At 41.6% G+C, this 16635-nt stretch overlaps 1 protein-coding gene across 1 annotated transcript in view; it reads left to right on the top strand.

Annotated features, from left to right (window-relative positions):
• Window positions 1-15003, top strand: part of lmbrd2.S (LMBR1 domain containing 2 S homeolog) — a 34983-nt gene extending 19980 nt beyond the window's left edge. Inside the window, exons 10-19 of the mRNA XM_018244517.2 lie at window positions 556-558; window positions 792-973; window positions 3384-3517; window positions 3912-4017; window positions 4564-4661; window positions 9545-9648; window positions 10206-10252; window positions 12016-12121; window positions 12811-12937; window positions 14221-15003. Coding sequence (XP_018100006.1) covers window positions 556-558; window positions 792-973; window positions 3384-3517; window positions 3912-4017; window positions 4564-4661; window positions 9545-9648; window positions 10206-10252; window positions 12016-12121; window positions 12811-12937; window positions 14221-14287 — 974 coding nt within the window. The 3' untranslated portion in view covers window positions 14288-15003. The remainder of the gene's footprint in view (window positions 1-555; window positions 559-791; window positions 974-3383; window positions 3518-3911; window positions 4018-4563; window positions 4662-9544; window positions 9649-10205; window positions 10253-12015; window positions 12122-12810; window positions 12938-14220) is intronic.
• Window positions 15004-16635: the final 1632 nt, after the last annotated feature.

The raw sequence follows: 16635 nt of genomic DNA, 5'->3' as shown, positions 1-16635 counted from the left end.
CTTTTGTCATTTTTGTAACTCAAATTTCTGTTAAAGGAAAACTATACCCCTCATGCAATGTAGGTCTCTATAAAAATAAATTGCAGAAAACAGCTCATATGTAAAACCCTGCCTCATGCAAATAAACCATTTTCAGAATAATATACTTTTTTTAGTAGTATGTGCATTGGTTAATCCTAAATAGAAAACTGCGATTTTAAAAAATAAGGGCCGGCCCCTGGGATCGTATTATTCATGGTGCACACAAACAAACCATACATGTTAGGTCACATGAGCCAATTAACAGGCAGAGTTGTGTCTTTTGCTCCCACACCTTCCTGTTACAGTTAGAGCTGTAGTATTTCTGGTCAGGTGATCTCTGAGACAGCACACAGACCATCACTAAATGGTGGTTCAAGGCAAGAGTTGTAAAAGGGCAATTTTTACTTAAATATATATTCCAGTTTGGTAAGATTCTTTAATTGCTACTTAAGTTGATATAAGCAATCTGTTGCTCAAATATTCTTTTAGGGGTATAGTTTTCCTTTAAGAGAGACAGGAGACCGTATCTCGTAGTAGGTTGGACAAACCAGTGGGTGGAGTGCAGCCAGGCCATTATGCAAATTTGGTCTACTTTCTTGGTCCTGCATTTTGGAGGGTTTCATATGTTGATCCTGTGCCCACAGTTGCCCAAAGAGAAGGTCTTATAAATACTTTTTTTGGGGGGAGGAAGGCGTCAGTTCCCCTTAATCAGTTTTGGGTTGGAGGTCATTGCTTTGAAATATTTACCAAAATCTTTCACACACACACAGAATGGTACTGGGAGTGCCTCCTGCGGCTTTGGTGTTCCAGAATACTTGCTGTTATTTTGGCTTTATTCTCCATGGTGGTTGTGTGGTCAGAGTGTACTTTCTTCAGTGCCAAGCCAGTCCTGTCTCTCTTCGCTGTGTTTATACAACAAGCCGAACAAACACACAACTACATTTATGTTGAGGTGAGTAGCATTCTTTGTGTCTTAATGTTCATACATCTCAGTGGATGCTGCCATGTTACTAGTGACATCTAAGGCAGTAAGCAGAAAAATGCCTCATCCTGTGTTATCAGTGAGGCTGCTTCTGCTCTTGTAATTATATTGCTGTGCACACAATAAGTTACCGTATATACCCGAGTATAAGCCGAGTTTTTCAGCATCCAAAATGTGCTGAAAAAGTCTACCTCGGCTTATACTCGGGTCAGCGGTACCCGACACGAGTAGCTGAGATTGCAGTCACTTTTAATCATTCCTTTACCAACAGTACACTTGGGGAGAGACTGCAATATCCCACAATGGCCTCTGTTGGTTATATGAAAGAATAACAGTGCGCCCTCTGTTGGTTATATGAAAGAATAACAGTGCGCCCTCTGTTGGTTATATGAAAGAATAACAGTGACTGCAATATCACACAGCGCCATCTGTTGGTTATATGGAAGAATAACAGTGACTGCAATATCACACAGCGCCCTCTGTTGGTTATATGAAAGATTAACAGTGACTGCAATATCACACAGCGCCCTCTGTTGGTTATACGAAAGATTAACAGTGACTGCAATATCACACAGCGCCCTCTGTTGGTTATATGAAAGATTAACAGTGACTGCAATATCACACAGCGCCCTCTGTTGGTTATACGAAAGATTAACAGTGATGGCAATATCAAACAGCACCCTCTGCACATGGTAGTGGGACAGTGGGACAATGCACACAGTAATCCGTTTGGCAATTCTCTGTCACCATCAACTTTGCAAAGAAGTCCGGTTGATCGCTGGGGGGGTCGCTTTGGCAGAATGTGCGCTGCTGGGAGACAGGGCTGTAGTTGTGTCTAGGCTTATACTAGAGTCAATAAGTTTTCCCAGTTTTCGTAGGTAAAATTAGGTACCTCGGCTTATACTCGGGTCGGCTTATACTCGAGTATATACGGTACTCCTTTTCTCCTTAAAGGAGAATTCAACCCGTATTTAAAAAACCCCTCCCCCTACCCTGGGTAGACCTCCCCCCCTCAGCCTACCTGCCCAAACCCCCCCCCCCGGGCAAATTCCCCTAATTTTTTTACTCACCCTTCCGTGTAGATTCTGGCCTCAGAGTTCACGGCAGCCATCTTCTTCTTCTCCGGTAATCTTCGTACATTGACAGCATTTTAGGCGCATGCGCAGTTGGAGTGAATGTCTGGTCCCAAACCACTGCGAATGCGCCGAAAGAAAGAATCCTTCTGCCCGGCCGAACCGAATCCTAATTTGCATATGCAAATGCGGATTCAGTTCTGTATTCGGCCGAATCCAAAATAGTGGATTCGGTGCATCCCTAAAATTTACTCCAACTGTGCATGTGCCGAAAAAGACAGAAGAAAGAAGATGGTGCCCGTGAACTCCCATGGGCAGAATCTGCACGGAGGGCTAAGTAAAAAATTAGGGGCATTTGCCCAGGGGGGGCAGGTAGGCTGGGGGGAGGAGGGAGGGGGGTCTACCCAGGGTAGAGGTGGTAATTACTGGTTGAATTCTCCTTTAAAGGGATACTGTCATGGAAAAAAAAATTCTTGATAACACATCAGTTAATAGTGCTGATCCAGCAGAATTCTGCACTGAAATCCTTTTCTAAAAAGAGCAAACAGATTTTTTTTTATATTTAATTTTGAAATTCACATTGGGCTAGACATATTGTCAGTTTCCCAGCTGCCCCCAGTCATGTGACTTGTGCACTGATAAACTTCAGACAGTCTTTACTGCTGTACTGCAAGCTGAAGTGATATCACCCCTCCTCCCTCCCAGCAGCCTAACAACAGAACAATGGGGATGTAACCAGATAGCAGCTCCCTAACACAAGATAACAGCTGCCTGGTAGATCTAAGAACAACACTCAATAGTAAAAATCCAGGTCCCACTGAGACACATTCAGTTACATTGAGTAGGAGAAACAACAGCCTGTCAGAAAGCAGTTCCATCCTAAAGTGCTGGCTCTTTCTGAAAGCACATGACCAGGCAAAATGACCTGAGATGCACCTACACACCAATATTACAACTAAAAAAAAATACACTTGCTGGTTCAGGAATTAAATTTTATATTGTACAGTGAATTATTTGCAGTGTAAACAGTGCCATTTAGAAATAATAACGACATCATAAAAATCATGACAGAATCCCTTTAAACTTACAATAAACTGAGGTGTAACCCTTTTTATTTATAAAGGAAGCATTTACAATCCCCTTTATAACTGGCTGTAAAGTGTCCATCTAATTGTAATGCGAAGTTAGTGGGACTTTCTCCTTTGTGGTTGCGCATTGCAGCTGTTAAATGGCTGTAAAAAGGCTTCTGATTGCATTGTGCACCATTAAAGTAAATAACATATTATAACATATGTCTTTGTACTTAGGTGGTGTGCTTTCTTTCCATATTCTTCTTGAGCATCTGTGTTTACTCAACAGTCTTCAGGATCCGAGTGTTTAACTATTATTATTTGGCATCTCACCACCAAACTGATGCCTACAGCCTTCTGTTCAGTGGCATGTAAGTAAGCCATATTCAGTGTAAATAGTCCTTCTGTTTTTACATAATATAATTCCTACATACTCTGATTTTATACCCTTGAGGTGTATGTGACTAATAAGATATTTGGGGAGGGGGGCGTTTTAGATTGGGGTTCTTTGTTCATCTAGTGGTTACAAAAAACTGCTAGTTCATTTATTATTCCATATGTGGCATTTTGCACAGGCACCAAGTGCAAACTGCAACTGTCTCCTAATTTTTAGCATAACTGGTGTCGTTCCCTTAACCTAAGCCACCAAACTGCGTATTATTATAATCAATAATATTATAATCAAAGGAAGATCATTCATTGTACAACTGTTGTGCCAAATGTGTGTATTCATTTTATGCATTTATTATAAATTCAATTTCACAGGCTGTTTTGTCGTTTGACTCCTCCATTATGTCTAAACTTCTTGGGACTGACTCACATGGATGTATCAATCTCTCACCAGAATATTGAGCCAACTGCATACACATCTGTAAGTTCATTTCACTTCTTTGAGCTGCTCATTCTCTTAAAGGAGAAGGAAAGCTACCAAAGCAGTTTATTGCTAAAAAGATTAGACACAATAGTTCAAGCTATAACATTATATTTATTCTGCAGAATGCTTTAGCATACCTGAGTAAACAGTTCTAGACACTGTCTCTGTTTGTTTAGGATAGCAGCTGCCATATTAGCTTGGTGTGTCATCACTTCCTGCTCATTCATAGCTCTGGGCTCAGATTACAGCAGGGAGGGGAGGAGGGAAAGGGAGGGAGAGAGGAGCAAACTGAGCATGCTCAAGCCCAAGCCCTGGAGGTTTAAACTGAAAACAGGAAGTCTGATACAGAAGCCCATGTGTACACAGTAGAAGGAAAGAAATGTGGTGTTACTTTTGACAGGATTCGGAGCAGCATTACTTTGAGGGGTTACTGGTGTATTTATATAGACCTTTCTGATAAAACTTACTTAGTTTTTACCTTTCCTTCTCCTTTAATGCTTGCAAAATTGTTTAGCTTCATTTTCTTCTCTTCCCTCCCCCCAGATAATGGGATCTTTAAGAGTTTTCCCTCTTATTGCCGACGTATTTTATATATACTACCCCATGTTGGTTCTGATTCTGTGCATTGCAACATACTTCAGGTAAGCTTTGCCTCTATTGGCATCAAGGTACAAATATGGTTTCTTAATGAGTGTTACTCAGTTGTGTGGGTGAAGGGTCGAAAATGAAATGTATGTCAGTAGAAGGATCCTCACTCAGTATAATGAAACAAATAAATATAGATTTATTCTCAATCACTGTTTTTTGCATATATATTTAGAGAGAGAGAGAAAGTGTTTCCTCTGAAACTCTGAAGTAACACAGAGAAGTACCTGAGTGCATCAGAGAGGGTGCTTTTCAATCAATAACAATTTTGAACTTTAACAGACACACAGGGACATGTTGACTGCTGCTGCCACCTGGTGGGAAGTTTAAAACTCAGACTTCTTGTTGTTAAAATAACTGAAACAGAGTATTCATTATGCTTTCTGTACCATCCCTTGGACAATAAGAATATTGGGATAAAGGTGGCCATAGATATAGCTGTAGGGGACAGGAAGAATCCTTCCCCTGTTTGTCTTCCAGTGACATCATCCAGCCCAGTTGCATGCTGGATAGTGACCCGATAGGCTGGGAACCCCAGTGCATCCTGGGGAGAAAGGGTGTGCCTGACTTTGGAGCCAAAAGCACAGGGTCTCCCAGGAAGAGAGCTGAGAGAGCCAGCGTGAGTAGCTGTAAGACTGTGAGGTGCAGAGAAGAAGCTGCTGAATCTGGGGAGATTGAGCCCAGCCTGTCCCCTGCCAAGTTGCTGCAAACTCAGAAGGAGAAAGGTGCCACTAGTGAGACTGATTCTGCTGCAGAGCTGTGTGTGATCTCCTGTGTGAATTCCTCTGAGAGCACCCCGGTGAGTGAGCCACCCAAGGGAGGATACTGGCACGGATACAAGCGTGGGGCCCCATACTGAAGACAGTTTTTAACCCTTTACCTGCTACGAGAGAGCTGCTGCCAACATTCAAAAGGGAGAGGTACTTTTGGGGAATAAGGTAGCGCTACCTGGGGAGTAAGAGCTCTGGGGAAGGGACAATCATTTGAACTGTGTGATTATTAACCCCTTCAGGAGGATTGGGACTGTGATATCTACCAAGGACTGTGTGAAGCAACAGTTAAGCACCTAATAGTGGTTTAGGGAGTGTCCCACGTGTCCCCAGTGTAGGAGTGCAGAGTGTATTAGTTGCCCAAGTGTTTACTTTTTGTTTATATAAAGTTTATATTGGTTCAAATTGCAAACTGTGTTTTTTATTATTCCTAGTGTAACCCCCTGAGGTGTCTTCCTCAGTGTTCACTAGGTGGAGGCACTGCGCTGTAATTCCCAGTTCCCAGTACTTTTCAATGCAAAAGGGACTCAGGGCCCCTGGATTGCCAAGGGTAAGTGGTGATTTAAAGAGACAGTAACCAAATTAGTGTTACATTTTGGAGGCACTGCTGAGATATCGACTGGGAAGCTGGATATGTTTGATGAAAATATGTCTTCATTTGAAACTCCACAAACTGTTCGCCAGTGGTGTACTGCATTGGGACTTAACCCTCAAAAGGTTGCCGCTGTAGGGCCTATGGTGCCCAGAGTGAAAGAAGAATTTATTTACCAAATTCTCGATGGGGAACAGACTTTTTACCGCCCAAGAGTGGCTGCGTCACGGAGATATTCTGCTGGGGTCCTACTAAATGTTCTTATAGAAAGCCCTAAAGAGATAGATCATGACCGGGTTCCCCCTGATATTGATGCTGAAAGTGAAGGGCCCTGGAAGATTGTTCTGCCTGATATGTCTGATGATGCAGATGAGTTAACTTCCCAGGGTGATGCCCTTACTACTCAGTATGCTGTGAAGGCACAGGAAAGTGTGCTGCGGGACAAGACATTGTTTGATTCACCAGCTGGGAAGAGTCAAGTAAAGAGATGTCCATCCTGTGAGAGCGTGGTCTCCAAGGGGAGTCGGCAGTCTGGTGGCCGGCTGGATACCCCAGAGATTGTGAGCACGCTGGGACAACTGACTGACCAACTAACACAGCTGGCCTGGAAGGGTAATTTTAAGAGACTTAAAGTGTTTTCCGGCACAGATCCTGTACCTACTGGTGAAGAGTCCTTTGAGAGCTGGAGAGACTCCACTGTTGTATCCGTGAGAGATTGGACTGGCCCCGAGACGACTATGAGAAGGAAGATCCTTGAGAGTCTCCGCAGTCCTGCCGTGGATGTTGTTAAATCCTATATGGTTGGCCACCCTGATGCTACTTCAGGTGATCTGATTGAAGTCCTGGAGGTGACGTTTGGCCCTGTAGAGAGTGCTACAGAGATGCTTCATCGCTTCCACTCTACCTTTCAAAAAGAGAAGGAAGATTTGTCTGTTTATCTTGTGCGGCTAGAACAAGGCCTGAGACTGCTAGTGAGCCGTGGTGCAATTTCAGACGGTGAAATGGATCCTCTGAGAATTCGCCAATTGAAGAGAGGGACCCTGAATAGTGACCCTGTTGCCATGACAATTAGAGCACACTACCAGGATAAGTTACCCCCTGGGTACATTGCTCTGATGGAGAGAGTGCGGCGAGAGGAGGCGGATGCCTATGTGAGGGTCAGACGAAGTCCCACTTCAGGGCATACAGAGAAATCCCCTGCTGATGCTAAACTGTTGGAGGAAAACAAGAAGCTTCGCAAAGAGTTGGAGGAGTTAAAAGCTCAACTGTCAGAGAGAGCCAGACCACCCCCAGCTGAGGCTAAGAAAATTCCTAAGTGTTACCGGTGTGGCAAGCTTGGCCACATCCAGCCAAACTGTCCAGTTCCTGATGAAGGTGAAACCCAATCTGCACTGTGTAAAGTACGCCGCAGGCGTAGAAGTTTCTTTGGAAGATGTTACAAGTGCCAAGTGATGGGTCATCAGGCCCGGAATTGTAAGACTTACAAAAATGTTACAGTACAGAAGTCTTATTATGAGCCTTCCATCTGTGAGAGTGACTCCCTTGAAGAGGATAAGGTGTTGAGTCGAGAGAAGACTACTGTGGAGAACCCTATTGGCATGAAGGTGGTCCCTGAAACCTCTGATACCCCCGATAGATCTAAAGGACTGGGTCTGGGTAAGCGCAGGTCTTCATGTAGGGCAAATGTTAGGGTCTCAGGTAACAGTAGTGACACCAACATTATTGACTGTTTTACTGTTCAGGCATGCCAGGGCGTACGGCAAGCGAGGTCGTTGCCGGTTTGTCCAAGGGGAGAATGTAGGGGACAGGAAGAATCCTTCCCCTGTTTGTCTTCCAGTGACATCATCCAGCCCAGTTGCATGCTGGATAGTGACCCGATAGGCTGGGAACCCCAGTGCATCCTGGGGAGAAAGGGTGTGCCTGACTTTGGAGCCAAAAGCACGGGGTCTCCCAGGAAGAGAGCTGAGAGAGCCAGCGTGAGTAGCTGTAAGACTGTGAGGTGCAGAGAAGAAGCTGCTGAATCTGGGGAGATTGAGCCCAGCCTGTCCCCTGCCAAGTTGCTGCAAACTCAGAAGGAGAAAGGTGCCACTAGTGAGACTGATTCTGCTGCAGAGCTGTGTGTGATCTCCAGTGTGAATTCCTCTGAGAGCACCCCGGTGAGTGAGCCACCCAAGGGAGGATACTGGCACGGATACAAGCGTGGGGCCCCATACTGAAGACAGCTGTTAACCCTTTACCTGCTACGAGAGAGCTGCTGCCAACATTCAAAAGGGAGAGGTACTTTTGGGGAATAAGGTAGCGCTACCTGGGGAGTAAGAGCTCTGGGGAAGGGACAATCATTTGAACTGTGTGATTATTAACCCCTTCAGGAGGATTGGGACTGTGATATCTACCAAGGACTGTGTGAAGCAACAGTTAAGCACCTAATAGTGGTTTAGGGAGTGTCCCACGTGTCCCCAGTGTAGGAGTGCAGAGTGTATTAGTTGCCCAAGTGTTTACTTTTTGTTTATATAAAGTTTATATTGGTTCAAATTGCAAACTGTGTTTTTTATTATTCCTAGTGTAACCCCCTGAGGTGTCTTCCTCAGTGTTCACTAGGTGGAGGCACTGCGCTGTAATTCCCAGTTCCCAGTACTTTTCAATGCAAAAGGGACTCAGGGCCCCTGGATTGCCAAGGGTAAGTGGTGATTTAAAGAGACAGTAACCAAATTAGTGTTACATAGCAATTACAATCTTTCCTGGAAAAATTGTTTCCAAGAAAGATCATTCATTTCAATACACACGTGTAGAGCTGAATCGTCATTTATACAGGAAGAAACAATAGAATTTTACCTGTATCTGACAATTCAGCACTAACAATGGCCGATGTTTGGATGCCTTCAAAGGCGCTAGATCAAAATTTTCAGGCCGGCCTGTCTGACAAGCCAACCGATATCCAAGTCTTCTGCTGATATCGGTCAACTCGTCTCACCATACACACATTGAATATTGTACAAAAATTTGTTTCATACAATATTATCGGTGCATCTATGGCCACCTTAAGCATTTCTAGTCCATTTTAATGTCATTGAAGTCCCTCAATGCTACATTACTGTCCAAAAGATTTGGGGATTTGGTTTTGTCATTGGTTTTGATGGGCCAAAACCTAATCTCACTGCACACATCTCATTGCTCAGCTGCAAACTATCCCTGCAGCTGGATTATATTTCAATAGGAAGGAAGTACATAACAAGTTACTCTAACATTTAGCTACATTTATGAGCGGCGTTATAATGAAGGTGTTTCCGTAATATAATACTGATCTAATGGCTGACTTGCACATTGTTGGCCATACTACTTCACCAATCCCTATGATTCTTCACATTTTCATAACACTACATGCCATGTAAAAGTCCCGGCTTTAGATGAGGAACAGGTGTGTAAAATAAGAAAGATTTAATCGTTCATGCTAATGATTTTGAGTTTCTGCACTGATATTATTATTATATATTAATTGTGTGTTTTATTTGTTTTTCATTCTGGGAACTCGTTGTTTGAACTTGCTCGGGTTTCAGCAGTTCATGGGTGACAATGACATGACTTCAGACCTAACTGATGAAGGAAAGGAGTTAATTAGAAGAGGTAAGTATCAAGGGTAACACTGCCGCACCAGGAAACTGGAGAGCAAGTTGCACTTTGCACAAAAATAAGAAATGCCAAAGACAAATATACATAATCATGCTCATGATTGTAACTAGGGATGCATATGCAAATTAGGGGTGGGAAGGGGACAACATTTTTTACTTATTTGTTTTGTGACAAAAGTCATGAGATTTCCCTCCCCGTCCCTAATTTGCATATGCAAATTAGGATTAGGTTCAGATGGGCAGAAGGATTAGGCGGAATCCGAATCCTGCTGAAAAAGGCCAAATCCTGGCCGAATCCCGAACTGAATCCTGGATTCGGTGCATCCCTAATTGTAACACAACTTATGAGGGGCACGATGCTCTGGGTGAAATCTGTCTAATACAGATTCAGCCATTACACAATGATAGGAGAGCACGGCTCCCAGAAGATCATATAAATCACATACCTGTCCTGTGGAGGTTAACGTTATACCTTGCTCTGGGTGAATTAAAGCAGTAATTTCTCAGAATTGGCTGACTGATCAATAATTGATCCCTGTTCATGAATTTTAGAGAAAAGGAAGCGTCAGAGACTAGAAGATGGTGAATCACGCAGGAGGGTAAGATTATTTTTTTTTTTCAAGAGTAAAGAAATTTGTGACATTTATATTGGCATTTAAATTCCTTTACTATACAGCCATCTGCTTGGCATTTGTGGCATTTTTCACCCGCATTTGGTATAATTAGTCAGATTTTAAAGTTTAACTTCAGCATGGGTCAGTATACCCCTTGGTTCCACATGAAGCCAATGAATAGAGCTTGAAATAAAATATTTTTTCCTCTTTTGTTATATCATGTGTGAAACTTTTTCATGAGCCAGTTATTTCTCATACCACAAGTTTGAAGACTGCTTTAGACTGAGATGATATACAAACACGTCTATAGAGCAGAATACAGACCATAAAAATCTCTTCAAGTGGCCTGTGGACCTTTAGTGTGAATGCCTTGCAAAATTGAAAGTCCTTTTATTTTCAAACTTCCTGGTTAGTCAGAGCAATGATGGGAAGTAGAGAAGACCATTAAAGGAAAACTAAAGGACTGATCACTGGGGGTGCCAAAATGTAAGGTACGTGCCAGTCCTTATATTTGATTACCTGATACCCAGGGCCAGAGCTCCTGTTAGCAGAAAACTGGGGTACATCTGTAGAAGCTAATTCACCACAATCATCTTCTTCATGATTTAGACTGGAAAGAAGAGAAGTTGGAAGAACTCGAAGAAGAGGGCAAGAAATTGATTCTACAGAATACCCAGGGCCAGTGCAGTTTTTAGCAAACAGGAGCACTAATTACTGGGAGTGCCTTACATTTGCCCACCCCAGTGATAATACCTTTAGTTCTCCTTTAAAGGAACAGTAACACCAAAAAACGTAAGTGTTTTAAAGTAATGAAAATATCATGTAGTGTTGCCCTGCACTGGTAAATCTGATGTGTTTGCTTCATAAACACTACTATAGTTCATATAAACAAGCTGCTGTGTAGCAATGGCGGAAATAGAAAAAGTCTATATGGCACAGGTTAAATAGTGGATAACAGATAACACCATTATGTTCTACAGAGCTTATCTGCTGTGTAACCTGAGCCTTTTCTCCTTTGAATGGCTGCCCCCATTGCTACACAGCAGCTTATTTATATAAACAATAGTAGTACTTATCTGTTATCTACTGTGTATCCTGTGCTTGAATGGCTGCCCCCATGGCTACACAGCAGCTTGTTTATATAAACTATAGTAGTACTTATCTGTTATCTACTGTGTATCCTGTGCTTGAATGGCTGCCCCCATGGCTACACAGCAGTTTGTTTATATAAACTATAGTAGTACTTATCTGTTATCTACTGTGTATCCTGGGCTTGAATGGCTGCCCCCATGGCTACACAGCAGCTTGTTTATATAAACTATAGTAGTACTTATCTGTTATCTACTGTGTATCCTGTGCTTGAATGGCTGCCCCATGGCTACACAGCAGCTTATTTATATAAACTATAGTAGAGTTTCTGAAGCAAACACACCAGTTTTACCAGCGCAGGGCAACACTGCATTATATTTTTATTACTTTAAAACACATTTTTTGATGTTACTGTTCCTTTAAGCAAATTAACCTTCCCAGTTAAACCAAAGAATTTCATGAAGCTTTTGCGCTATTATTTTTTATATCATCTCTATTATCAGGCCATACAGAATGTATATTGCATTTTAAATATATTCTTCTTAAAACTAAGATGGAATGTTATCTATGCAGCAGGGTAATTAGGGCTGTTGAGTCATAGAAGACTTTGCTGTGTAGCTCTACAATCTGTTTAATAAGCCATTGGACTCGTTATGCAGGAGTGGAAAGAGCGATATCCTACTAATAGAGAAGACACCAGCCGGAACCGAAATGTGAATTCAGACCAGAAAGAGCCAGCTTACACTGAAATGACCACAAACAGATGTACGTAGACAAATGACCGTTTATGTATGTGTGATTGCAAGTGTGAAAGGGTCAATCACCTTAGACCCCCGGCACTGTTCATTGCTTGAAACAAAATCAAAAAGTCAATATCATAAGTACTTGGCTGAAAAACACTTTAGCTCAGGATAATCTCCTATTGCCTTCTGTTCCAGGGAACTCTTGTCCATATGCACTCGAGTAAAGGTGGCCATACACGGAGAGATCCGCTCATCTGGCGATGTCGCCAAACGAGCGGATCTCTCCCCGGTATGCCCACCTTGAGGTGGGCAATATCGGGCTGATCCGATCGTGGGCCCTAGGGCCCAATGATCGGATCCTATCGAATAGTAATGGGTGGTCGGATCGCAGGACCGCATCTATTCGACGGGGTTTTTCGTCCCATCCGATCGAGATCTGCCCGACTTTCGGCCAGATCTCTATCGCCGAAGCCCATCGGGGGCCCCTTACACGGGCCAAAAAGCTGCCGACACGGTCTGACGGCAGCTTTTATCGGCCCATGTATGGCCACCGTAAAACCAGAACTTCTGAGATTAGTGACTGTAATCACCGCGGTTGCCTAATTATTTCGCACCTCCTATTGATTCAGCTTGTCCTTTAAAACTCTAGTATGGACTTTTGTTTGTAGTTTTACATCTGCTGTAAAGCATCTGCTTTGTATTATTCTTCAGCATCCAGATATACTCGAGCAAGCAACAGAACTGAAAGAGATCGAATAGAACTGCTGCAGGATGCAGAACCATTGGATTTCAATGCTGATAACTTTAGTGATGATCCGCTTGATTCAGAATCTTTAAGGTGAGCATTTTCAAAAAAGAGAAGCTGTGCCCGAGATTCCCTGGACTCTTGTTCGGAAAGGTGACCCAATTATTACTCAGCCATTAGATCACCTTTAAAGACCCAAGCAACGTAGTGACCACTTTGGTTTAATGTAGCAAGCGTTGCTTACTTAAAGGGATACTGTCATGGGAAAAAAAAATTTTTCAAAATGAATCAGTTAATAGTGCTGCTCCAGCAGAATTCTGCACTGAAATCCATTTCTCAAAAGAGCAAACAGATTTTTTTATATTCAATTTTGAAATCTGACATGGGGCTAGACATATTGTCAATTTCCCAGTTGCCCCAAGTCATGTGACTTGTGCTCCGATAAACTTCAATCACTCTTTACTGCTGTACTGCAAGTTGGAGTGATATCACCCCCTCCCTTTTTCCCCCCAGCAGCCAAACAAAAGAACAATGGGAAGGTAACCAGATAGCTCCCTAACCCAAGATAACAGCTGCCTGGTAGATCTAAGAACAGCACTCAATAGTAAAAACCCATGTCCCACTGAGACACATTCAGTTACATTGAGAAGGAAAACCAGCAGCCTGCCAGAAAGCATTTCTCTCCTAAGTCACATGATTGGGGGCAGCTGGGAAATTGACAAAATGTCTAGCCCCATGTCAGATTTCAAAATTGAATATAAAAAAATCTGTTTGCTCTTTTGAGAAATGGATTTCAGTGCAGAATTCTACTGGAGCAGCACTATTAACTGATGTATTTTGAAAAAAACAGGTTTTCCGATGACAGGATCCCTTTAAAGGGATTGTTCACCTTTGAGTTAAGTATGATGTAGAGAGTGATATTCTGATACAATTTGCAATTGGTTTTCATGTTTTATTATTTATGGTTTTTAAGTTATTAAACATTTTTCATGGCAGCTCTCCAGTTTGCAATTTCAGAAATCTGGTTGCTAGGGTCCAAATTACCCTAGCTTCCATGCATTGATTTGAATAAGAGACTGGAAGATGAATAGTAGAGGCCCAAATAGAGAGATGAGTAATAAAAAAAAGTAGCAATAACAAAAAAATTGTAGCCTTACAGGGCATTTGTTTTAGATGGGGTCAGTGACCCCACATTTGAAAGCAGGGTAGAGTCAGCAGAAGAAGGCAAATAGTGAAAAAACTAGATAATGAAGACCAATTGAAAAGTTGCTTAGAATTGGTAATTCTATAACATACTAATATTTAACTTAAAGGCGAACCACCCCTTTAAAATCCTACTGCCCGTCTTAACATTTTTATTTGTTGCTCTTTATTAGGTACCAGCCCGGTGGACGTTATTTATCCATGTCTCAATCGAACTGCAGAATCTTTGATGATGTATAAAGCGGAAGCACATGGACTAGAATATACCCTTTTCAAACATGGGACATCTCCAAATCCTTCACGGATGTCCAGGATCGTATTAAAGCATGGTGTTCAATTATCTTTTGGAAGGCAGAATTGCTGTTCCTTCCTTGTAAAGTGGCCGACGAGATCTTCGTTTACAACTCGCTTTGCACATACGGTGGTTTTGCCACAAACACAGAGGTGGTAGGTAGTGGGCCGAGTGTAACATGTTCCACACGTAGACGTCAATTCCCACCACAACTACTGCAATCTAAAATATCATGCTGACAATAAGCAGAAACACGTTGCCCAATATGAACACTAGGATTGTGTAACACTATTGCCGAAGGGAAATGAAAGTGTTGAAAATGAACTAAGTTGTTGAATACTTATTTAGGAAGAGATGCTGCTCCTTTATTTATATTTAGTAATGCGCGAATTTATTCGCCAGCCATGGATTCGTGGCGAAATTCCGAATTTTAATTAGAAAAATATCAAAAAAAATATCAACGGCACACAGGCTGCTGCAAGCAAGGATCCCCTTGCACGTTTATTGCGGAAGTGAGCCATGTGCAAATTTTATCAGGAAGCTGCGTCAAAATTTCACCACGAAAAAACACCCAATGACTTTAATGTATTAGGACAAAAAAGTCGCCATAAGAAAAAACGCCCATTGATTTTAATGCATTAGGACAAAAAAGTCGCCATAAGAAAAACGCCCTTTGACTTTAATGTATTAGGACAAAAAAGTCGCCATAAGAAAAAAGGCCCATTGACTTTAATGTATTAGGACAAAAAAGTCGCCATAAGAAAAAACACCCATTGACTTTAATGCATTAGGACAAAAAAGTCGCCATAAGAAAAAACACCCATTGACTTTAATGCATTAGGACAAAAAAGTCGCCATAAGAAAAAACGCCCATTGACTTTAATGCATTAGGACAAAAAAGTCGCCATAAGAAAAAAAAGCCCATTGACTTTAATGCGTTAGGACAAAAAAGTCGCCATAAGAAAAAAGCCCATTGACTTTAATGCGTTAGGACAAAAAAGTCGCCATAAGAAAAAACGCTCATTTACTTTAATGCGTTAGGACAAAAAAGTCGCCATAAGAAAAAACGCTCATTGACTTTAATGCATTAGGACAAAAAAGTCGCCATAAGAAAAAACGCCCATTGACTTTAATGCATTAGGACAAAAAAGTCGCCATAAGAAAAAAAAGCCCATTGACTTTAATGCGTTAGGACAAAAAAGTCGCCATAAGAAAAAAGCCCATTGACTTTAATGCGTTAGGACAAAAAAGTCGCCATAAGAAAAAACGCTCATTTACTTTAATGCGTTAGGACAAAAAAGTCGCCATAAGAAAAAACGCTCATTGACTTTAATGCGTTAGGACAAAAAAGTCGCCATAAGAAAAAACGCCCATTGACTTTAATGTATTAGGACAAAAAAGTCGCCATAAGAAAAAACGCCCATTGATTTTAATGCATTAGGACAAAAAAGTCGCCATAAGAAAAACGCCCTTTGACTTTAATGTATTAGGACAAAAAAGTCGCCATAAGAAAAAAGGCCCATTGACTTTAATGTATTAGGACAAAAAAGTCGCCATAAGAAAAAACACCCATTGACTTTAATGCATTAGGACAAAAAAGTCGCCATAAGAAAAAACGCCCATTGACTTTAATGCATTAGGACAAAAAAGTCGCCATAAGAAAAAACGCCCATTGACTTTAATGCATTAGGACAAAAAAGTCGCCATAAGAAAAAAAAGCCCATTGACTTTAATGCGTTAGGACAAAAAAGTCGCCATAAGAAAAAAGCCCATTGACTTTAATGCGTTAGGACAAAAAAGTCGCCATAAGAAAAAACGCTCATTTACTTTAATGCGTTAGGACAAAAAAGTCGCCATAAGAAAAAACGCCCATTGACTTTAATGCATTAGGACAAAAAAGTCGCCATAAGAAAAAAGCCCATTGACTTTAATGCGTTAGGACAAAAAAGTCGCCATAAGAAAAAACGCTCATTGACTTTAATGCGTTAGGACAAAAAAGTCGCCATAAGAAAAAACGCTCATTGACTTTAATGCGTTAGGACAAAAAAGTCACCATAAGAAAAAATTGTTGCAAGTAAAAACGCCCATTGACTTCAATGAAATTTCATATTGTAGAGTGAATTATTTGCAGTGTAAACAGTGTCTTTAGAAATAAAAACTACACCATAAAAATCATGACAGAATCCCTTTAACATTTGTCACCACTGATTATACCTTTCTTTCTCCTTTAATGTTTAATTTAATGACTAATTATTTCCATATTCGCCTTTCCTAAAAGTGCTGCTCCTCGACGCTA

The sequence above is a fragment of the Xenopus laevis genome, chromosome 1S (genome assembly GCF_017654675.1).
Source record: "Xenopus laevis strain J_2021 chromosome 1S, Xenopus_laevis_v10.1, whole genome shotgun sequence".
In the NCBI taxonomy this organism is placed as follows: Eukaryota; Metazoa; Chordata; class Amphibia; order Anura; family Pipidae; genus Xenopus; species Xenopus laevis.
The sequence above is the reverse complement of the archived record's forward strand: the minus strand, read 5'-3'. Positions and strand labels throughout refer to the sequence as shown.